The sequence below is a fragment of the Onychostruthus taczanowskii genome, unplaced genomic scaffold, assembly GCF_017590055.1.
Source record: "Onychostruthus taczanowskii isolate IOZ18803 unplaced genomic scaffold, ASM1759005v1 scaffold105, whole genome shotgun sequence".
NCBI lineage: Eukaryota > Metazoa > Chordata > Aves > Passeriformes > Passeridae > Onychostruthus > Onychostruthus taczanowskii.
The window spans coordinates 998,928-1,024,756 of NW_024497078.1; the positions used below are offsets into that span (position 1 = coordinate 998,928).

Genomic DNA, 25,829 nt, shown 5'->3' on the forward strand with positions numbered 1-25,829 from the left:
TTCTAAATCTACTCAGAGACCTTTTGTTTTAATGTATTTGGATTTCAATTATTATGGATATGTCTCAGAACTAGACCTTACACTTCTCCTTTTCCAATTTGTTCTTCAACGACACGTGTAGAATACTTATTGTAAAGACAAGTCGTTATTAGCCACAATTATCAAGGTGATTTTAGCAACAGGGAAGACTAGTATCAGGATAAAACAACTACACTGTTACCTTAAATGTAATTCATGTTACAGACATGAAAAAATAACAGAAAAGAAACTAAGTTACTAGATAGGTAGCACTAGAAGCAAAATACACACTGAAATAAGTTATATTCTGGAAAGTAGCAGTGTAAATAGAAATTACTGAAGTCTGAGAGAATTAAACATGCCAGCATACTTGTCCAAAAGTCTATGGCCATATCAAAAAAAAAAAAAAACCCAAACCAAAAAAACCTGCTAAACTCCAACTAGAAAACTACAGTGCAGAACAATATTTTTGAACTTACATTCACAACACATAACCCTTGGACTGTCTTTACACTCCTCCTTTCTCTCCACTTTCAGGTTCACAGCAGTCATGGCTGTCACCTCAAATATGCAAAGTAAGTCTCTAGTGTAGGGTCTGTGTTCAAACATTTCAACACATCCACCTTCTCAAGGGAACCGTGGCATATGTCCCGAGATGGTACCCACACGAGAGAATCTTCTCTGTATCACTGTCCAACACTTTTGCACAAGCCTGGGGGAGCTGCATCCCTGCTGCAACACAGCAGTATCCCACCACCTGCACTACTCACAGCAGAGACTGCAGACCGGAACCACTCTTTGCTTAGTGATGGGTGTTCTTCAAAAAGGAACAGATCAACAGCAGCACTGACATGAAATAATTAGAAGGGAAGCCTTTTAGGTCACGTAATTCTGTAAACTGGTTTGTTCTGCTCTTTTCTTGAAACAACTTATTTGTATTCAGTACACAACCAAGAGCTACACTGCCATTAAGTGTTTGTCCAATGACACAATTTTTATGCTTTCACTGTACTGCTTAAGTCACGTATTCTAAATGCTTGTACAAAACATGCATCTAAAATAGCATACTTACAGGGAGAAAAATATGAATCAAATTAATTCCAGGCAGTGAAAGTTATTTTAACTCGTTCTGGTGGTTTGACGTGAACTGAGGAAAAGAAACAGAAGAGGCATTGCTGCTCAGGGCAGCGACCCAATTGCTCGCTGTGAGAACAAGACCTAGTGTGCCTTTGCTCCAGACCTACGTAGCAGCTGCAACAGTTTCATATTTGTTCAGATTTCAAAACAACTAACCAGTAAATCAGAAAGAACTGCCTGATGCTGCAGAATTGCAGGGTCATTTATTATTAATTGCTTTTTTTGTTGTTGAATTCACCTTCTTAAGCCATGAATCTCTTTCTGCAAAAGACAACTATTGGCACAAAAAGTGTAAGCACTACGTAGAAGCCACAAGAGAACAGATGAATCCAGACTGATGCATGACAAGGAAGCAAGCTGCCTGGGGAAGATTTGAACAATGGGCATGACACAGCAGAGACCTGCCCTCTGGTACTTCCACAAGCATTTCTGCAAACGGGAACTTCAATGAGGAAACTGAAAAAGATTCTGAGGTAGACTGGCAGCCATCCAGCAGCAGACAGAAAATTATAATATCACCTGATAACAATTTGATCTACATGAAAAAGTATGATGGGCATGTCTTAAAAATGACAAGTATGAAGAACATGAAAGATTTATGTGACGCAAGATCTTTAGGCCAACTAATTGAAAGAAACAAATTTTCAGGTCTAAAGTAATGTAAAGCAACTTCAAAGCAATAAATTCAACCCAAATTAAGAATAATTGCTGAGTTAGTGTTACTCAAGGAATTGAGTAAAATGTCAAAATATGTGTGCAGCAGGCTTGGGGAATGCAAGTACAAGGAGAACCTACAGGAGAACTTTCAGGAAGGAGAGAACACATTTGTCATCTGTGGTAAATGAGAAGACAAATGGAGAATTAGGAAGGATTTAGATAAGCACCAGAAAGCGGCCATGGCAATGCTGAGGCATAGGCTGAAGTGAGATAAATTGGTCATACACAGAATGACTGTGAAAGAAGGTAGCAAAGAAGCTTGAACCTTTTTCTTGAGTATTGCCTAATCCATTAAATCCGTCAGCTAAGATTTTAATTTAGGCAAAAAGGTACAGCTGGAGTAGAGAAACTGAAATAAGTCTCCTGAGTACAGACATGAATTTGTATTTTTCTCTATGAGTAAGAGAAGTGAAAAAAGCAAAAGGCTGTGCATCATCACAGAAAGAGACTGAATATTCTAAGATTCCAGAAATCACAAAGGAGGGGCTAGTAGAGAAGAGAGACACCAGAACAGAGTGTGGTCACATTTGCAAAACCCCTAAAACTGGAGTGGATATGGAAAGGCCAAATGAATGACCAACAAGTGAGAGGAAGACTGATTAATGTATGCTGAGTAGAACTAGAACTGAAACATGTTTACACTGCAAACGAACAGAAAGGCATGAAGAAACGTGGCAGCTCAAAAAGTACAAAAGACCAGTGAAAGTGGGAATCAAAGACAAACAGGGAAGAATTGTAAAGCAAAAGTGAGAGGGCCTAAGAGAGGAAGACAACCAAGAGAAGATCTGATGGAGATGACAGCGATGACAAATGGAGCCAAGGGGGAGAGAAGAGCTGTCCAAATCTATTTCAAAAATGGAAGAGAATAGGAAATGAGGAAAGTAAGAAGGCATGAGAATGGCACAAGAGCTGACTGCATGACTGCAAAGGATGCAGAAAAACAGCCAAGAGGAAGAAGTCCCAGGTATAGAAGAATGAAATCAATAGCAACAGAATTAATGAATGCATGGTGGAATACACAAAGGCACCTCTTCTCTTTACCAAAGCCATGAGTGTTTCCCAGAAGTATTCAGGAGTTTACATGGCCTCAAAAAGCACGTAACTTTTTGAGTTAACTTAAGGTAACCGTAATAAAATATACCAAGGCATGGTAAGGAACAGCAGTGCTTTGCCAATAACCCTGGAAGTCTCTCAGTTTCAGAACTCTTCAGCCACGGAGGGGTAATGATCACAACTTGAAAATCATTCTATACAGGTATGACTGCAAATTTCCCTTCAAACGAACCAAAATATCTGACAGGAAGAACGGAAGCAGGTCACCCTCATTCCATGGAAGCAATTATTTCTTCCACCACCATTCTGTTTTCTATCAGTCTTTTAGGGCTTCTCATACAAATACAACAGCTTATTAAATGAATGTGGTGAAGATGACTATCTTGTTCTCAGCAAAACCAAAATGTGTGGAACAATGCAGTGAGGGAAAAATTGAAAGCTGAGACAATTTTCCATCAGAAGACCGTGCCTGATTATATCCTATGCAACGGTTCGCTGAAGAACCTAAAGTGTGCTATCTCTCAAACAGTCTTTGGGTTTTGTACTGCTGCCAAAAAGTTTTACCCTATTTCCAGTGACTGAGTAACAACTCTTAGATTCAGTAAGAAATACAAGTGGTATACAAAAACTCATCTGTACATGTAATTGACATACCACAGACTTCTAACAGAACTTTTGCTGCTCCCCAAACTTCCACACTTGCAGCAAATCAGTTTCTAACTTGCTGCAAGCATTGAAGGCATCGATACCAATTTTAACCTATGAAATTGCAATTTTCAGCTCATGTAACTTATTACAACCTAGAGTTGCCATGTGCTAGCCTGTTCATTTCAACAACATCTAAAAAAATCTTTATACTGCATAAATAATGTACTATATCCATAACAAGAGGATGCAGTGCGCTGTATGATTGATTACCTTGGCATTCAGCTCCTGTGGGGACAGCTTTTGTGAAACATGGCTCTACCTAACTCCCTGAAAATTATCTTTTGGTAAAAGTATCTGAATGATCAAACTTAGGTATGGTTAGACATAATGTCATTAACATTGCACAGGCAGGCACAAACTTTCACTCTTCATACTGTACTAAAGCAATGCTATTTTACATCCATTTCTCAAGGAATCAGAGAGAGCAACATCGGGGGAATCAATTTAAATCCGTGAATTTTTTTTTTAATGCCAGTATTCTGGGGCACAGTTGTTTTACACTGGACTTAACACAAAATGTGTACCACTATTTTATGCTAATCATTTCAATTCCTAGTTTTTAATTTTGCATAAGCAAATGATAGAAGATCCATCACTTTTTTGCCAATTGATTATTACTCATTTTTTAACTGCCATTACTGTCAAGCTGATTCCTATTCCATCTCAAATTGAAACTGATTCCAACCAGAATTTTAATTATTTTCTAAAATATGTATATTATATGCATATTATTTAAAAGTTACTAATTAAAAAGGCTCATCTTAAATACAGCACATACATGTAGGCAAAATTAAATTGATCCAAGCAGATGCTGTATTGTAAGTTTAACATTTATTACATGTTAAACATTCTCTGCTGCTAGCAAAATTTCCTACTTCTAAGCATCGTATCTTATGAGATTTTGGTACGGCTAAAAGACTCAAACCTAATATACATTCACTGGCTGAAAGAGGATGGTTCAAATAAACAAAGATAACCAGTTCCTCAAATCCTAATATGTTTTTCAACTTTTAATGGCACCTTGAATTTAACTTATCAAATGTATGAAATAAATAAAGTATTTCAGAATGAGGAAAGAATACAAGTTGTTACAAAAAAGCAGTTAATTTTCCCTGTTATTGACTGTTCTCTAAATCACATCTCTATCTGAAACTTAGCAACTTTATTTCTTGAATCATTTTTTAGATTTTTCGAGCAAATTTTTTCATAGTTCATTCCTTAATGTCTTCATTTTAGCCACCATTTTAAAGTTCTCAAAAATAAAAAATGTACCTAACAATTTAAAATATGTATTTTAATAACTCTTCTTGTTATTGTTATTGAGTCAATGATTTTTATCTATCAGGTTATTAATAAATATAACATTATTTTTTCCCCATTCCCCCAAATATTTGCAACATATATAGAATATGTGAAGAAAATGAAAATAAGAAGGATAAATATTAATCTCTCTGATTTGAAAACAGATCACAACATGCTTAGAAAGCTGTCGGGAGAAGTCATTTTAGCCTAACTTCACTGCTCACTCTGAACTCCAGTGCAAACAGCTGAAGTGCTCTACCAACTTTCTGGTGCTACAAAATCTGCTTGCAATCACCACTTGCCATCTATCAGTAAGCACTGGGGACAGGAACAGCAAACCCAAACAGCAGCCACTGGCTGGAGTGTAGACACTGCCAAGTATAGCCCTGCTGGGGTGTTCCATCTCTAGCAGAAACAAATGCTTAAACTTATTTTGCTTAGTATTTCTGAACTGCTGAGGGGTCAGACAGGGCTTCCTGAGGCCACATTAATTCTCCCCTGAGACCCATCCTCAAGGATGAGTTAGTCATTGGTCCTTAGTATTTCAGTCTTGATCAAAATCTGAAGGGAGCAACCACAGCACAACCCACACACAGAAATTATATTCAAATGCTACTTTCTCCACTACCCGAGGTGGATGATTTATATTTGTGTAATCCTTCAGTTCTTGACCTAATATGAAAGTCATCACTTTTTTTCCTTAGAAACCTTTTGCATCTGTTATAGTAGATAAAGACTGTCAAACAAAAGAACTGTGACTTTTAAACTGATTTCAGAGACATTGCAGTATTTCTCCACTGAGAAATGGTGGGCCATAAGTGACTGGTTCTCTTTGCACAGTCACACATCTCTGCAAGGGGAACATTTTATTTTCAAAGTAGGATTTTTGCTTTCCTCAGGACTACAAGTCTTTGCCACGGAGAAGTGTAGGATTTCAGCATTATGGGGTCACTAAAATTATTTCTGCCTCAGAAGAGCAACCTGATTATAAAATCCAATTATGATTTGATTGCATTCACAAACCTATCTCCTCACGCATGTATTTTAAATGGCTTATGCCTCCTTTTTAAGTTCTTGCAAATTCACAAAATTTTGAGGATAAAATTTAATGATCTATTGAAAATAAATAAATAATTTGTTATATCACATTGTACTTGGCATACAGCATTAGCACAGAGAACATTTGCTAGAGGTACTGTTAACTGAATATTCTTGTTACATTATGCATGACTTCCCAAAGCACTGAGTACATAACATCCATCATGAAATTCAGAATATATAACTAAATTTAGAAAGAAGTATATTCAGACCTATAATCAGCATTCTGACATCTCCAGTTATGAGTTTAATTAAACTTGCTTTTGTATTAAGTCTATTTTTATTAAATAAGTACAGAATCCTGCTTTATACATTATGTATAAGTAAAAAAAAAATATTAAAAAGTAATTTGTAGACGCCTTTTCTTAAAGGCATAATTAACGTCACTATTCCATAACTCCTCTTCACAGCTGTGATGAAGAGGTACCACTGCTGAAGGTGATCAGTTTCTTTGAGAGCATCAGCACCTTGCTGGCAATCCATTTTAGCACCCCAAATACTGCTTCCCGTGACAACAAGTTGATAAATGAGATCAATGGGTAACAGAGGGCACAGATTATTTGTCAATTTTGAAATATCTAAGACAGGCTGTGCTCCCAACCATTCTTTCTTTGAAAGCACCTTGGACAGAGGAGATCTGTGCTCTTTTGTTGTTTAAATGTTTCTAGCTTCACACTAATTAAAATAGAATTTAAATCAGATCACCCCTATTAAATGGTCTGTGATTTAAGACTCAAAAAAAAATTTAGAATACAAGGATTTACTTCATCTTAAGAAATCTTAAGCCTTAGTCAGACACCACGTGACCCAGTCAGAGGTGTCAGGTTCAAGGCTTCTCTGCTAGGAAGTCCACTGTGTCTCACTGAAGAGGCAGCTATAAGAATCAGCTGAAGTATTATTTAATTTATAATGTTGCAACACTCCAAGAAATATACTAGAGAGCAGGTTTTTTTTTAATTAACATCTCATATAAGTAAAATAAATTTAAAACTGTTACCAGCATACAACTATTTTAAGTGCAGTTATAATTAATGAAGCTGCCATGACAGCATATGTAAAAAATAGTATAATTTGTTAAAAAATTATTCAGGACAACATTTGGATGACTGGAGGCCAGAGCAACACCTTCAACTAATGCATCTGCATCAAGCCACTTGCTTGACAACTGTGCTTTCTCTTTATTTCTGTGAAGTGCTACCCTGTAGACTGATGGTTGTGCATTCTTTTCAACTGGAGCAGAATTTAAATAGGCAAGGTCACAACTACAGAAGAAATAAACCATTTCAAAGTCCTAGGGCTTTTAACAACAACAAGAAATCACCTACCAGTACACAAAAACAATACCAGGATTAACCATTTCAGGTTTTTTCTTGTCTGATTATATATAAAAACAGGAAAAGTGAGAAATTAGAACACCAACTCCAATCATGATTTCAGGTAATTGAGATTAAAGTACAGAATATATGATGCAACTGGTTGTATTTTTTAGTTAAACTCTGATACCACTGAAACACTGAGTATCACATCCAGAGCAATATCTATAAGCAGCACCATGTCAGAAGTGCTGCTGCATCATCAACATCTTTTATACATAGAAACAACTCAATTGCTTGAAACAAAATCTAGATAGCATCAAAATTCAACTGACGCAGGAATGGAAGGGACAGACAGGCACTCCATAACAACCTTGCTGCCACATGCTAGAACACTTAGCAGAACTTCACAAGGGAAACCTCAGATCCTGTACAAGTACCAGAAAATACAACTATGAAATAACTCAGAAAGATTTTTCCTAGCTCTCATGAAAGTTAGGAATTTGCAGAGGGACATTTTCAGAGGGTGCTGCTCCTCTAATTACAGAGCAAAACAAAAAGAAATCCTTAATCCTCATGATTCAGACAGAAAGAAACAGATATATAAAATACCTGGTGACAGGTTGAATCCTGAACCCAAAAGTAAAATGTACCCCTGAGGTATGTCCAAAAGACTTTTAAGTTCTCAGCAATATACTCCAGTTTCCAGAGGAAGCAGAAAGTCACAAGCAAAATTTAACACTGGAATGTACCACTACTCTATTAATGTGAAAGACAAACAAGTAACTTGCTTTTAACTTTAGCCCTAACTTAGTGACCTGATCCTGGAAGTCAAACCAATGTATCTCATCCTGATTTTGTTAAATGCACTTTATTAACACAGTTTTTGATAGCCTCTCTAACCTTTTAACCATGGAAATAAATGCCATTAGTATGAATCATTTTAATTACTTTTTAAGACCATTTTCAGCTAATGAATCAGTATTGTTGTTCAGAGACAGCTGTATTACTACTATTAAGTTACTTGAAAATGTTTTTTGTACAAAAACATATAATACAAGAAGATTTTGATTTGGAAAAAACCCAGCCTGTTGCTGTCCAAATTAATACTTTCTACTTCTTTTGGTAAAAATTAAAGTTTATCATCAGATATTTAAAAAAAAGTAAAACTATATTCAGGCTCTCTTTTCAAAAGCTCTTTAAAAAGAGCTTCCATAAAGTCAAAGCCTTACTTCCAATAGTGCATTAGGACAGAATTTTTCATTTTAAATAGCTTTCATAGCGACAAGACAGGACAGATGAATAAACTTACAAAATAGAAACACAATAGCCAAAAATTTTTTAAAAAATCCAGTTGTTCCTCAAACTACTAGATACTGCCTGATGACTATAAAGAATACTCCTATGTAATCTATTCCACTGCCTTCTAAAAACCATTCCCAGAAAAGATGACTCATGAGGATACTTCAGAAACAACAGGAATGCACCAAAATTTCAAGTGGTCTGACTTCCCTGAAGAGTTCCAAAGAATCCTCATCCAAAGGAAGAGTTCAGAACATTTCAGAGAAAACAGTAAAATTTAAGTTACAGCCTCTATCCTCTCCTTCATATGTACTACAGAAGATGCCTCTCTGTATCCTGAGCCTTCAGAGTTTTTCAAGCATTGCAGCAGCCATTTTCTATATCTTTGCAATTTGACTCTCCAAATGAAAGTAAAATCTATTACTGACCTTGAGCACCATGTTTTTTTCTATTTTTCTGGACTGAGACTGTGATAAACGAACCTTACTGCCATAATTCAGGAATAGTGCCATAAAAACACTGGCAGTCAATTAATGAAAAGCTAAGACAGCTATAAAGTATTCTAACTGGAAAGGATTAACACATTACAAAAACCCTTCTTGTTTTCAAGAAGCCACCATAATCCATACTTACACTTTTTAATCTGCACACATCTGACAGTTTGTATGGTTCATTGCCAAATAAGTGACAAAGCTGTTAAAATTCTGATGCCCTCAGTGTAACAATATGGCCTGGAAAACACTTTTGGAAATACCACTCAACAGGAAGGTGATGTTACCAGCAAGAGATACAGAGAGCAGTGGAAACCTGACTTACCTACAGTTACTGGAAGAAAAGCTTGTACCATCTTCACATCATGTATACATTGCAATTTCTTTTTAACTCCATCTTTCTATTGTTTCTCTTTTTAAAAGCCCTTCAGATAAGAGAGAGGAAGGACGTCAAGCAAGCAAGCAACTAGCATGACAAAAGTGGGAAAACGTACTCAAATCTCTGCTCCAGCCCCAAGTCAAAAAAAAGTCTACGGAATTGATTCAATATGTCCCACTGCTCTTGCCGGCACATGCTAACAGAAATAAATCCTGATTACAGACTGCTGTGAGGAAAAACACGCTGAAAGATCACGAGGCACTTAGTACTAGTCACAAGGTCAGCAAAATGTAAAGAGTCTAACATACTGGACAACAATTTATTAACTTGTCAAGGTAGCATGCAAGGAAAAGCTCTTCAGAATTCAAAGCTAAATGGCAATTTAAAAATTCAGTCCACAAAGACTTACATAACACTATTTTAAATAACACTTGCATTCACCAGCAAGGAGTGTTCTAGAAATACCTTCAGTTAAGACTTATGGAAGACTCATTCAGTTTAGAGGCTCTTTACAGTAAGAAAGCTTTTCTAAGGGCAGCCTGGAAAATATTACTAGAATTACAGAGAATATTTCCTACTCCCTTACTAAGTTAGATGTAGAAGTAGTTTATCACCAGCCTTTGACACAATTTTCCAATAGGCAACTTTTTATCTTTGCTTACAAATACCACACTTAAAGTACATGTATTTTAATTACAGTAAAGTCACATCTGTTGTGGTTGATGGACAAAGACTTCTGTGCTGGCATTTGCAGAATTTTACAGCAGCCTAAAAGCAAAAAGACTGAAAATATTTCTATTGAATGGAGAGGGTAACAGATGAATAGCTCTAGCAGCTATATATCTACCTGATGTTTCAAGCTACCAATTAAGAGCTGGGAAGAGAGCAAAAGGTTCTGGAGAGATGCTGTCGCTTTCTTTTATAGTAAAACACATCAGGGCAAAAATATCAGGGCAAGTAGATAATTCTTTTTAATACTGTTTATGACACTATTTCATTCTCGCATTGAGCTTGTGACTCAAATATCTGAAAAATGCTTGAGCTAGAAGTGTCTTTCTGAGGACAGTACTATATTAAGACAACTTCAAACAGGCTAAGCATCATACTGTCAAAGGTAATTTCAGATATCAGTATGCAGAGGGACAAAACAAAAGTCCTACTCAACATCACCACAAAGCAGAATAAACGAGCAAATAAAAAAGCCAAACTTGAAAATTGCAATTTCTTGTTGTGTGTTTGAAACTATTCTCTTGTGCATATTCTGTAGATACTATTGAAAACAGTTGCAGTTTGCTTTGAGGTCTACATGATATACACTAAGAAAAATTACAGAACTGCTGAACAATTTATGTACAACATAGATTTGTCATTATGGCCAAATCATCTTTGTCCAATAGCACACATCATTAAAAAATACTCTTCTTTTCGGAATACTTCCAGACTTACTAGAAGATGTTTCTAGAGAAGTTGTGGATTCCCCATGGCTGGAAGTGTTCAAGGCAAGGGTGGATGGGGCTCTGACAACCTGGTCTAGTGGAAGGTGCCTCTGCCCATGGCAGTAGAATTAGAACCAGATGATCTTTGAAGTCCCTTCCAACACAAACCATTCTTTCATTCCATTACTTCAGCAACCAGGGAAAGCCTAACTGCCACTACCTTCTGAAGAAATAGCTTGCTCTTCCTCCTGGGACCCTGCTGCTCAGGCTGTAGCCAGAAGACACCCAGAATGCATGAAACTAGAAGACTATGGCAGCATTTCTCACACACAGCAAAAGTACAATGTTTACGAGAATTGGTATTTTATCAGTACTATCATTAATATTTTAAATTCACGCTTAAAATGAGTCAGGAAACAACAGATTGATCAGTAGAAGTCACTGTACCAGATTAGAGAAGGAACTAAAACTCACTATACAACAACTCACGCTGGCTAGAAAGCTTACTCTGTCCTTTGCCTTTCTCTGGAAGTTACTAAAAGAGAACATCAACAAGGATTAAGTGAATCACTCTCCTAGTTCCTACTTGTCAATTAGAAATGCTTCAGCAGATCCAAAGCTGCTTATCTTCTACCCCAGCCAGGGGCACTCCCTGTGCACCTGTAAAGTCACTTTGATCTACCTCATTTCTCCAGAGGGACTCACAGACCTGCTCCAAAACTGGCATAGCATTCACAGTCTGGAAAAGGCATCACTCGATATTATCCTTAAGTGAGCAACAAGTAACTGAATCAGCCATTGTCTTTGTTCTGGCTATCAAGAACCAGAACTGAACAAGATTTTTCTGATTCCTCTTGCTAACATATAAAGCTAAAAATCAGAAGCAGAAAGAGAATCCTTTAACACAGAAATCCATCCTTATATTCACAGATTTTAAGATGGAAAGCCTCTAGAATAATATAGGCCTCAGATGGCCACAAAATGATCCTTACATTAAGTCAATACCTGCTTATTGAGACAGATCAGAGCCTTGGATTATACAGTAATTTATCTATCTAATATTCTTTTAACCATCTTTTAGGCAGTTTTACAAAGGGATATCTTTCCAGAAGTTTAGAATATTTTGATGCTACTGTGAATGCTTTTGGTGACAGAAAAAATCCCCAAGCACTTCCATATATGCAAGCTGCATTATTCTTTTTAATGCTCTTTATGTTCCTACCAAGAAGCCTTCTAGGAGTTTAATTCACTCAGTCTCTGACAATCAAATGCAGTTAGCAATTTGTAAAACTACAGAATCTGTAAAAATCTGAAAGCAATTTCAACTGAAGACTGGGTTTGAAATGCAATGCCTAATGAATTACACAGGGAATTGTCTTCCAAATGCCTTTCAGAACAAACAATACAGGATATTTTCTTTAGCACCTGAAAAACTAATCTCATTGATTTGTAGTAATGAATTAAGTATGTCAACTCATTTTAAGCAGAGCAAATTAACAGAATTCATATTTCAGTCGGTGAATCAGATATCTAATCTCTTGCTCTCTGTCTACATTTAAGTGTTTTCTAAATGTTTTCAGTATCATTGGCATTATTATGAGAACAGAGACATTAAAAAATAGTTCAAGATGAACTACAGCAGGAACTCACAACAATCCCTCACTGATTACCCAAAAAGTGCTTTCAACCTCTGGCAGTCAGAGCAGCCCAGTCTCAGAAGAGCAATGACTGTCTAATAAACACGCATACAGTGAAGCCAGCATCTTGCGAAGTACGGCCCCAAGCTTACTCCTCACCTGTGTCCACATGGCAATTCTGAAAAAGGGAGAACAAATACATGACCTGTCTTTCTGCCATGGTACAGACAAACTCTGCATTCACTGACAACAGAGGGAACTGGATGGAATTCCCTCACAAATACGGTCATAAGAAAATTCCTTTTTGTGATGCAATACTAGGACATCAAAAATCCTTTCACCAACTGTATTATACAGTTGAATACTTCTGATAGACTTCTAAGAAAACTACCTTCAAAGTAAATAAATAATTTGTCTTCTTGTCTTGAAGCTGAAACAGTGATCTGGTCCTTCTGTCATGGGACAAATCTGAACAGTCTGCCATATCAACCAATTTTAAAAGACATGTCAATTTTTTACAGCCTTCAAAAGAAATTTTAAATTAATGTTTTTCAGCAGGAAACCTTTTACTTTTCTGTGAACTTTGTTGAGCCACAGTCTGACCTAACAAATACAGCAAACCTGACAGAATTAAGCATAAATGTGTTGCTTGTGAGATCAATCACACAGCTTCCCATCCTCTATTTTTACCTCTTCTAATTTTAGCTCTTTGTTTTACATTTGTCAGCTGGGTCCCTGTCTTGGGTTTGCATAACAAGGTTTTGGTAGCAGGGGGGAACTACAGTGGTGGCTTCTGAGAGAAGCCAGCAGAAGTTCCCCTCCCCGTTTGACAGAGACAATGCAAGCGAGCTCCAAGAAAGATCCACCACTGGACAAAATCAAGCCCATCAGCAATGGTAGCAGTGCCTCTGGGATAACAGAGTTAAAGGAAGAAAAACTGCACAGCTGCATCTGAAGAGTGAGAAAATGTGAGAAAAACAGCCCTTCAGACATTGAGCACAGAAGGATGGGGAGGAAGTGCCCTGACACCAGAGCAGAGATGTTCCTCCATTCCATGGTGCCAACCATGGTGAGTCCACCTGCAGCCCATGGAGCTCCATGGGGGAACAGAGACCCACCTGTAGCCTGTGAAGAACACCAGGTCACTGCAGATGGATGCCTGAAGGAGGCTGTAAACCCTGTGGGAAGCCCACACTCCAGGAGGCTCCTGGCAGATGTAGCAGGGCTCTTGGAATGTGATCAAAGAACTCAAACAATGCCCTGTCTTGCAATCTATCAGTGGTGGGCTGAGAGGAGGCATCATGTTCTGGGTTTGGTATTGAATTATGCTAAAACCAGTCTGTCTCACCAATCCCAAACTCAAACCCTGACAGCAAGCCAAAGACTTGGCAGGTAAGTCCCTAAGATGACCTGAAGACATGACTGGCACTCAATCACTTTACACTGTACCAGTCCAGTCCACTTCCCTAAGTTGGGTTCTTTTAACACATTCCTTCTTGGAATGTGTATGAAGCTCCCTTTGAAGTGGGAATGTCCCTTCACAGATACTCCTTATGGCTGAGTGAAAGAGATCTGCCCACAACTGTTGGTATGGCAAGTTACATCAATCTCTATTTAATGACTGTTTCTTTTGCTAGCTTTAATATAATTGCTTTGACATAGAGCACTGTACTGTACTAAATGGTACTAGTATTTTTAGCTTTTAAACTGTGTAGTAAATAAATCTGATTAAAATATTTTATCTAATCATTTGTCATAATAAATAATTCATTTGACATAAATGTATCTGATTTGCCACCTTTAATCCTGCAGGACAGAGTAACTTAAAGCACTGACAATCTGGGGCTAAGATCAGATCCAGCCTCACTGAGGCTTCTCTCTGCAAAGGAGTTCAGAAAGGAAGGAGGTCCTCTCTGCAACTGGTGACTCTAATAAACTTTGTCTGAAGGTCCCCCTCTCATCCACAACAACAGGACCTGAGGCCCCATGGAGAGAGGAGCCCACACTGGAGCAGGCTTGCTGGCAGGACTTGTGGCTCCATGGGGGATCCACACTGCAGCATCCTGCTCCTGAAGGACTACACCCTGTGGAAGGGACCCACACTGGAGCACTTTTTGACAAACTGCAGCCTGGGGAAAGACTCATGCTGGAGAAGTCCATGGAGGATGGTCTCCCCTGGGAGGAAACCCATGCTGGAGCAGGAGAAGAGGGTGAGGAGTCATTCAGCTAAGGAGGAAGGAGCAGCACAGTCAATGTGTGATGAACTGACAACAGTCACATTAACAGCCCACTCATCCTGCCTGGGGTAGAGAACTCAGGATTGAAGTTAAGCCCAGGAAGCCGGGAGGGGTGGGAAGAAGGTGTCTAAAGATGTTTTAATTTTCTCATTATCCTACTCTGATTTGGTTGGCTATGACTTTAATTCATAAAGCTTTGGTTTTATTCATAAGAGTTATGCTGTACAGGTACTAGGAAGGATGAATTTCATAAATTCTATGCATTTCTTAAGTTAGTAAATACCTTGAATAGTTATAGTGATCCTTAGCTAATGACTACTTTTGTAGATACGTAGTCTGCTAGAATATTAGGTGATGGGAAATTAAAAATGCTAATAACTTTTGGCATTTTTAACAGCATATAAATTAGCAAAGAAAATGGACTGAGATTGCCATTTATTATGAAACTTAATGATCTTTATGAGCTTTCACCTTAAATAGCCACTCACGTACATCATGTAAATGTACACTTCCTGTGACTGTAATTAATCAATCACCTTCCCTTGTCTACCCAGAATTTTTCTTGCTAAAAATTTCAAAGCCTTGGCAGATTGTCCAAAAAGAATGAAAAAAGGAGAGTAATACACTTGTATAAACCAGGTCTAATCCTATTACATGCTGCTGACTGCCTTACTGACATATGCTCAACTTACCTTATTATCAGTTGTAACAGTTTGCTTTGCCAAGCTTCTTATACGAAAATTCTACTTATTTGTAACTATTTTCCTTAAAGTATGAGGAAGGATCAGTTGTCAATCTACCAAAATTCCCACCATGGCAAACTGTGAGAAGGGAAGCAATCCTTATACACATGCAGTTCCAGCTCTAGAACACATCTACACTCTGTGCAAACCTGGGACCTGGACACTGTAAAAGTGGTGCCTCCATAAGAACACTCCAGGACCCCCACCACGGAGAAGACCAGAAGAAAAAGGGCCAGCAGGATGCTGCAGGACCCATATGGTGGTGGTTTTATTTCTACTTATCTCTCTCTTCACTGTACCTCACACTTACTGTTAAATAAAATCTGTACTCTTGACTTTGGCATATGGTCTCATTTGCACCTATCATTTGGACAAGGCATCTTTTAAAACTTGACTCCTAGCAACAGCCCAGCAAAATATTACTAAATATTCATTTGAAGGAACATCAGAAAAATATCAAACCTTACAGTATGAAGAAAACAAAGCTAACAAAAAAGCCCCTCAAACTTTTCTCTAAAAATATTGAGCTCATTTCCTAAGGCTTTGCTACTAGATGATGCTATTATCTTTCTTCCTGTTATTCCCCTTTGCTTCTGCTCTTGGTTTCCCCACAGCAGAAAGTAACCAAATAGAAGCAATAGCAGCTTGAAGTTAGCTCCTTCAAAAGAAACAGAAAACAGGATAAGGGAACAGCAACAGATAAGAAACCTGTAAGTCCACAAAAAAATTAATGAAAGACCAGAGGAATAAACAAAACAATACAAAAAAGAGTGCAAGGAAACATTAGGCCTTAAAGAAAAGGAACACTGAGGGAACCAATACAGAAAATCCAAGTCCTAATGGACTCCATATACAAGATGAGCTCCATTTGGGGAAGTATGGGCTTACCAGATTTCCCATGAGGTATTAAATAACCACCTGTTAGTTACTAGCTTGGCATTTCTTATTAACAAACTGCTTGGTTTACCAATGCAGCTGATAGTGTGAAAGAATAGAAAACTTATTAAAATCCCTGCACACTGTGGTAAAACAAGAGATAGTGCACTACTCCTGATCTTATATTATATTCGGCACGGGAGAACTGACAAAATATGTATTATAAACTCCAAATATATATTATATTTGGCACGGAGGAACTGACTAAACACTAAATCTTTAAAAACTTCAGAAAAAAATATATTTGAGAGAACAACCAGAAACTTTTTCTCTCTTTTAATGCTCACTTAAGATTCAGCATAAAGCAACTGGAATCCTGTGACTGCATGACCCCAGAGCATCCTGAAAAAACAACCATCAGAAGAATTTTAAGATGTTGGTAACTGCAGCATTATCAGTCAGAATGCAGATAATGGTTTTCTGATTGCCCAAATCAATTTTCATCACTAGTAGCAATTACAACTGCTATAGCAGACTATGTACAATACTGCAAGTAACACATTCCAAGAATATAAGGGGGGGATGCTGAGAAAGCAGAACTGCTAATTTAAAACTAAATACCACTGCGTGTATGGAGATGTCATCAAAACATATTTGAAAGATTACCCCTGCTCATCAGCCAATTAACTCATTCTGACGCTCACATCTGAGACACGGAGCAAAGTAGAACTCCTGCATCTGAAGTCTATAATCTAAGAAAGTTTCAAACACATAAGAAAAGCTGCAGAGCAGCTCAGACTACTACCAGAATAAACCAAGGTGAAAAATAAACAAGTTTGAACTAACTGATAGAGCTTACTTGTGAAATTAAATCACTTGCACAGCACTTATACAGATAGAACTGAGGAATGTGAATACACCTGGCTTTTGACAATGGAAAACACCTCTCAATCCAGAGAAAACACCCACTTCCCAAATAAAAGCTTTGTGTGAAGGCTGCTGTAAGCCTACGGTCATTATGTCTGCTTTGGCTGGAGTTTCCCACTTCTTTAGGATTATGAGCAGAGGTGGAAAAGAGCATGAAGATCTCCAGAAGTTCAGTTGCGGCAATTCTTCTGTACTGTGCTGATTATGGCATCAAAGGACTGTGGTGAGGGAAAGGCAAGAAGAACTCCCCACTAATATACAACAATTTGCTGCTTCACTCATGTATGGAACCCAGCAAATGAGCTGGGAGTAACAGCTTTAAATTTTGTGCTTTAGAGGGAGAGAAATTTCAAATACTGGTCACTAAACACTATTAAGGAGTAACACAGAGCAGATAAATTAAGTATCATTACAATTAATTTCATATAGTGGTCTATTTACTAAGAAGAAAATGCTCAAAGAATGGTTTATAACATTTTAGAACAGGTTTTTTTTGTTGTTTTTTGGTTTTTTTTGTTTGTTTGTTTGTTTTTTGTTTTGGGGTGGGTTTTTTTTGTTTTTTTTTTTGTTGTTGTTGTTTTTTTGGTTTTGTTTTGTTTTTTGGTTTTTTGTGGTTTTTTTTTTTCATACTGGTGGGTCTGTTGCTCCAGCACTGTCTATTGCCTCTTATTCCATGGCAAGAGTCAGGGAGGGTCAAAACACTTTTCCATGTGCTGCTCAGACAGAGACTATTGATGAGGGTTTTAAATCAGTGAAGAAACTCAACAAGAAATTTTGGAAGCCAGGAAGAAATTATGCCACTGTGCAAGGCTAGCAGAGCTCTTGACTTGCTTTCCCTGTGCTCCACCACACTGCCACATGCAGGCAGAAACCTGATGGTGGAATCCTGCTCCTAATATCCACAGAGGCAGACAAAGTAAAAATGAAGCAGAGTAATGTATACCTCCTTTGCTCTCAAGAGGGATGGATCTGAAGCAGCAACTCAAGTAAAGATTCATTTCTTTGCTGAGCCCCATCCAAGAGCTTTGGTGGAATGGTGCCAAAGCATTCCTCAATTCTACAACTACTAAGAGTTATTTGTAACTATATGATACAAATAAATGATTAGAAACCCACGTAAGTCATGAGGAAGAGTGAAATGCACACTTACTCAGTTTGCAATTTTTATAGCCTAAACTTTTAATAAGAAAACATAAGTGTTTATTTTCCCCCTAAAAATGCCAATTTATTATTGCTTGTGAAATAAATAAACTTGTGTAGTCTTTAACACGCTGAAAGGTCTGAAGCTCAGCAGTTGTCTCCAAAACCTTTGTTCCAATCAAACTTACACAGACATTCTGAAAACAAAAGATTTTCCCAAAGAACAACAAATTAAGCAGTGTAACATTCCTGGAGTCTACTGGAGAAATTTCATCAGTATTGCCCCAGAAATTTTAAACAATCATTTACAATCAAGTAAGACAATAACCTTTGTCCTCCCTAACATGCCAGAAATTCTGTTACTCTGCTCTTAAAAATCCATATTACATATTTCATCAAAAGCTCCCCTAGAACTGTAAGCCACCAATATTAGAAAAAAAAACAAAACAAACCAGAAGTTTGAAGAAAAAAGAAGCTTCCTCTCCTCACCATAAAAGTGCAAGTGAACACAACAAGAAATAAGGTATAGATATATCAGACACGGTAATGAAGATGCACTTGTGTTGATCCACTGCGCATCAACCTCATCCCAGCAGACATTCAGGGAATAAGAGAGTATTTGCAAGGTCCACAGTCCCACTACTACGCTTCTGTGCCCGATCTATGAAAAAATCACCTCAGTGACTGGTAAAACATCAGCTTCTGGCATGTAGAGCAGCAAACTCTCATCACATACCACATATGATTAAAAATAACAGTTGTGAACATTATGCTCACAAAATTCAATTGCTATAGCCATGGTCAATCAGTTTAAATGGTCAATCTGATAAATATGTTTGAAATCTTCACTGTGCTGTTGGATGCAATGAAAAGGTTTACAGCAGCATGGGTAATTGGCAAATCAGTCCATCAGAATCCTTACTTGTAACTTGTTCAGGGTCACAACACAGAAATATTGGTTTAATCATATAAATTCTTAATTGCAGAAAAGACAGGACTTATTATAGCTTTACTTAAACCAATTCAATTGTTATATTAACTGGAATCAATGTTATTTTCAAAAAGCAAAATACAGGTAACATTTCCGTACAGGCACATAATTCCCATTTTCAAATATTAACTTTAAATATTGTAGAATACCTTGATTTTAAAAAATGTTTCAGCATACAAGTAGTTCATAATCAGGAATTCATTTTCCATTTCATGACTTGACTTTGAAATGAAATTCCTAAATTAGTATGTTAAGATGTTGATATCCCAAATTACTCTGTTTATTCAGAGATCTTCTCAAGGAAATTCAAAACACTCACACCTTGTATTGAATAAATAATACAGCTTTTGGATGTGCATACAGAAGGCAAGAGTTAACAGACCAGAATTACTTCTAAACTAAGGTTAACGAGATTGTTTGAAGAAAGAAGTTTGACTTATTAAAAGGGATCAAATTGACATGGTAATTTCAGTTGTAAGCTCCTCACATTAAACATACTGCAAGTTTTTGTAAATGAACATGACTTCATTTTCTGCTGCTCTTTCTGGTTTTCAGAATCAAAAAGAATTACTGATGAAAAATAAAGTTAAGTCCTTTGTAGTGACTGTCAAACAGCAGTGACAAGACATAGCCTGTCCTGAGACTGCACCAGCACAACAACACTCTCTCCTCCTTAAGAACCACAAATTCCACAATCTCAACATCCTCCAGACCATCAGAATGATCTGGCCCTGAAACTCTGCTCCAGCTCCAGAAATCACAGGGAGCTAAAGCAACACCTCCTCAACATCATCCACGAGAGAGTCATGAAAAGTGACCAGAACAATGCATCTTCACCATTAACTACCAGTTATTCCATGAGACTTTCACAAGAAAACCCAGTGACCCCAGTGATCATAGGGATTTGGGACCCTGGATTCACAGGAGACACAGACCAAATTCTTCCTTCACTCCTGTAAACCTCTTTTGCACACTGAAATTCACAATGAATCCAGTGTCTCTAGCCCAAGCACAAGTGTCTCTAGCCCAAGCTGTGGGCTAGATCTCAAGAAAAGGGAAATTCAAGGCAGAGACAGAGGTGATATAAAGCCAGTAACTACAGGAATTATCCAAAATGGATGAAGAATTTTCACAATATTCTGAAGTGTATATTTCTATGAGTGGATTATCAGTCACACCTACTCAAGGGATTTGACTTCCCCCTTCCTGTTTAAATTTTCACACATGGTGCAAAGATTTCTTGAGCTACCTTTGGCAAGCGTAGCTCAAATTTCATGGTGGGGGGGGGACGGGAAGGGGGGGGCGGCGTGCTGGAGATTAAAACACAATGGTGGGTTTAAGCATTTTTCTGGTTAAAATCTCAAGAGAGGCACAAGGCACAGAAAAGTGAATGCTATATTGAGCATTATAGCTTGCAGTGATGCAATATAGGCAAGAATCAATGCCTGGATCTGCCACATCTTTGAGTATATGCCCCTTGCTCACTCTCATGTATTCTGAAGATATGCTCACAGCAGAAAGATTGTGACTCTGAAATATCTTAAATTACATATATAGTATATATTTTGTAAAATCTCATATGCAAGCACTAATTCCTGTGGGAACAGCAAAATATAGGGAGAGATCAGGAGAGAAAGGGAGGAGAGAAGTTAAAGCATATTTATTATCCTGCTGTTGCTGTTGATCTTTTAATGTTCTATAATTATTCAGCAAGCATTCATTCCCAAGAAAAAGCACGCCTGACAACCGAGCTCTTGGATCTCTTCCACAAGTCAGTTTTCCAGCTGGGTAAGAATCCCCATCCTCAATTTTGTTCAGTGAAAATAGGAGAAAACATCTCAGTAAGGAAAATGTGTTCAAGCTGGATTTCTCTAAGTTTTCAGCAGGATACATTTTTCTTATGGATCTTGGATAAACAGCTTTTGCTCTGCTAGTCAGAGCTTTTTCAGGTTTTTGTTTTGCTTTGGACACCAGCATGGTGTAACTGCTACAGGACTGCCAAAACCTGAATCAATGCACCGAACTGTCATGACTGAGCAAGTTTTACCTCCTGACACTGCTTACAGATGACATCCAAATTATTTCTAGCAGACAACAATCAATGCCTTCTTTTAGGGACCAGGTATCACTTCCTGCACGATGCTGGAAGCTGATATTTGAGGATCAACTAGCACATCAGTGCTGGGCAGGGAACAGCACCTTCTCCTGACTCCTGCTCTGCTCTCCATCCCTGAAGTACAGACTGTTTAGATGCTCCCAGAAAATTCCTTTCTCATGAAAACAATTTTTTTTAAAAGAAATTAAAATCTTCCTCACTTCATAATTCTCAACACATCAGTAGTGCTCTAAGGCATCAGGGTAGCAAAAGACTAAAAACACTAAAGGAGAAATACAGTCCTGTTAAGCTTCATTGCAGCCAACAGTTGCTAGCAGGGCAAGGACCTTTAAATAGTGGTTGAAACCTGAAAGTACTTTAAACAGATTAAGAAATCAGTATGTGTAGATTCTAGAAGAAAAAGTGAAAAGCCATGAGCACAGGGATGTCCTGCTTGGGGCCAGGGGCTGGCTTCACCAAGTAACACCCAGCTCCTGTCCTAGGGCAGCTGTTGCTTCCTGCTGCTGCTCAGAGCTTTACTTCTTGCTCAAAAGACTACTTCTTGCCTAATTTTCTCCAGACTCTCTTTAAGTAAACAGTATTGAAATTTGTTGGAGGGTTTGAGGACTATAATTTAATCAGTACTGAGTGAGGACAAAGCATGTGCTTCTTTTCATCTTACAACACTTCATTTGTACATATCATATCAAATTCTCATTAAATGGGAGATAATTAAACATCTTAAGATTTAAAAAAACTCTGAAACACTAAATTTCCAGTTTCTCTTCAATAAGAATATAAGAGAAGACTTCTTTTATCTGTTTTCACAGCCTTTTGCATGAGAAATTAATTAATGGTCATAAATACCTAGAAATACTTTCTCCAAAGCATCCTTTACGAGTCTTTGTTTCTTACTTAGTTTATTTATTGCATGGAGATTTATCCAAGGTGGAGTCAATAACACTGCAGCTACCTACTCATCTAACCTCCTGCTCAGGCACACTCAGCAGAGCGTGCCAAAATCTGGTTAGTCAATTCCAGTTGCAGCAAGCCTGGCCTGCCCCAGCATGACAAAGGCTCAGCAAAATATTCCCTGCAATTGCACCTGCAGCACAAGAGGAAAAGAGAGGACATCCTTCTCTCCTGTAATTTTTCTTGTCTTTTTTTTTCCCCTAAATTCACAAAGAATTATTATTTAATACTAAGAACCGGAAAATAAATTTCTGGTTTGGTCATGTCAGAACTGGTGGGCTGTGTACTAATGAAAGACAGCAAAATAATACTTTGTAACCCAAGGAGTTTGTAACCTGAGGGAGATGGTTAATAAAACAAAAAAGAGGATAAAGCAGATAGATGTGGAAAACAAATGATGACCACAGCTGCTCTGAAGTGACAGGCTACTCATAATTGTTGATCTAGTCCTTTTTTCCAGATGCTAAACTGCATTAACATGGCTAAAAATACCTTTTCTACTTTTTTTAGCTCTCCTTATTGCTTTCCCTTTCAAGAAAACATTACTAATTACCAAAGGAGTAGTGTATAGCAGAGTAAGTGGGTCACAAGCCACATTATGCAAGCACTAGTGAAAATGTTAACATTTTCTGAACTCCTGATTTAGGCAGCATATACTTTCTAAACTGGTTTATGTTCCAATAGTTTCTGTGTTTTACCGTTTTCTCCTTCTTTACTCCCCTGAGTATCTTGTACAAGCTGCTTGAGTCATATCCCACACAGACTATGCAGAACTTTAACTACTATGGCCTCATGTCTAAGTTCCTGAGAAGCAGGCAGTGTTCTTAATTAATTCCTCAGACACCCAGCAGACAGAAACTGGCACCTTTATCTACTGTCTACTGCTTCCTTCCACTTCCAGGCGTGAACAGTCCTGGTCCAAGCTGGCAGCCATTCCCAGTGGAAGCATTTTCCCTGAAATGAGCCACACTGAAAATGACAGGACTTGGCTGCACAGAGTTCTGGCAAGAATAGCCTCTAAACAACAGAAAAAGCCCAAAAGTTTTCATCAAGGAGACATGTCAGCTCCTGAGGCTTGCACCTCATTGCAGAGAGTGAGACAAGTGCTTCCGGAATAAAATGAAGTCAAAGCAATAGCAACTTTGTACAGCTGGTACCCTCGAGAAGAGCATGTGCCAGTCTCACACCAGACCAGCACTAGGAAATCAGCTTTCCAAATGCAAGTGCTATACAGAAGAGAGGCAAGAGTGTATAAAACTGTGGGGGCTTGGGGCTAAGGCTCCACATTTAACCCATACCATGCCCACAGACACACAACCCCCGCCGCAAAATCATTCCTCAACAGGGATCAACTTCATTCGCTTTCCAAAAGCATTGACACATTCATTTGCTTGGCCAAGAACAGGATAGGAGGTGTACATCAGCAAGCAGATAATTTTGAAAGAAATGGATTTCTTTCCATAGCTGCTGAATAACATTTTATTTCCCTAAAAAGAGGCAAAATTAACAAGCAGTATTCATGAATGTGATACAGCCTGATTTGATCAATGTTTTCTCCCTTTATTAAGATGTTTGTTAATTATTCATTCCATAATTTTCCTAAAATGCTTGCTAAATGTATTAAAAAGTATGCATCTTCATACATTCAATTACAGGCAGAAAATTTCTATTGCTTGATTGGGGAGTCATGATGCCAACAGCTCTCATAGCTTGCCATCTTTGAAGGCAGAATCATACTTAAAACTGAGCATAACTAGGCTTTTCATCTGAAACTGTAATTACTTTCCACTTCAGAGTTACACAAGGCAGCATCTTCCTACACTTAAGCCTCTCCCAGAGCACAGGCAGCTTGCAAAAATCAGACAAAGAACATTATCGATTTTCTCAAGGGAATAAGATATTTGCCGACTGTCAAGAAGAAACCGTAACTATTCATGTGTAGCAAAAGTAGATGCAGTGTCACACATCACCATGTCCATATTCCAGAAATCACTGCAGCTGAATGAAACCTCAGTTTATTGAAAACCAAGCAACATGAAAAACTAGAACAGCCTCTAGGAAATTAGCAATGTACACACGAAGAAAAGGATAACAAAGGTTTTGTTTGGGGCGAGGGAAAGGAATGAACTTCAATGTAAACACTTGCTGTTTAAAAAAAAGTTCGGCAGAAAAAGGTAGGTGTGACATTTGGCACACAAAAAAAATGAACTCACTGCCTACAAATTATAAACATGACCCAAGTCAGAGAAAAAAACAGCATCAGTACTTCAGCTGAAATTGCAACTCACCTGATATACATAATGAAGAGAATGAAATTCCAAAAGGCTTCCACACATTTTATGTATTTATACACACAAAAACATATATATTCATGCTTTATCAGAATCCTTCTATACCAAGTTATTACAGCCACATCAGTGCAAGGGAGTAAGAAAAGACAAGCAAACAGAAAATGCCTTTAAAAAGCAGTTAACCACAACAATGTTTATTAAAGGAAAGAATGAAACAACTTAAAAACAGTTTCAAACCTCAACCAGTAGCTTGATCAAAACAACAAAACCCCTTACCTGTGCATTCTTATTCCTGGCTTCTCTCCTTGCTGCTTTTTCTTTTAGCCTCTTCTCCTGAAATAAACAAGATGTACAGTTTTAAAGCAAACTCCTTTATTGTTTTTATTTTTTAATATTTTAAGATTAATGTTGAGCCATCTAGGTATTTTTAATGTACGTATGTTAGACTGGTGGTATTCATTCTACATGTTATTGAAAACAATAAAGGAAAAATCTGAATGAAATACTATTAATTCTTCTTGCTCTTAAAGGAAATCATAAAACTACAGGAATGATTGAAGCTCGTATTTTATCAAGACTTGTTACTCTTAAAGGAATAATGCAGCTAAGTAATTTAACAGTTAGTATTTGTCTCTGAAATAAGGTAGTTAAAATGATACTAAGAGATCCAATTCTCCATATTTCTCAGTGACTTAAAATGAAATCAAATCCACTTAACAAACTAAAATAAAAATTTTCCTAACTTCAGAATTGCTAAAGTAACTGGGGAGTGAAAGCTAAAACATCATCTCCCTTTCATATTCCATTACCAACAAACACTTTACAAAAGCATTTGCTTAGTAATTGCATCGATTCAGAAACCATAGCAAAGTTCTCTTAACCAAAAAGATTCTGCTACAGGAAAATGACCTAAATGTAGTGATAAAACCATCCAAAGATGCCTGGTAGATCTGTCAGCATACAGAA

At 37.6% G+C, this 25,829-nt stretch overlaps 1 protein-coding gene across 1 annotated transcript in view; it reads right to left on the bottom strand.

Annotated features, from left to right (window-relative positions):
* The window catches only part of DDX10 (DEAD-box helicase 10), a 155,369-nt gene that overhangs the window by 15,282 nt on the left and 114,258 nt on the right, over positions 1-25,829 (bottom strand). The window contains exon 16 of the mRNA XM_041414685.1: positions 25,140-25,196. Coding sequence (XP_041270619.1) covers positions 25,140-25,196 — 57 coding nt within the window. The remainder of the gene's footprint in view (positions 1-25,139; positions 25,197-25,829) is intronic.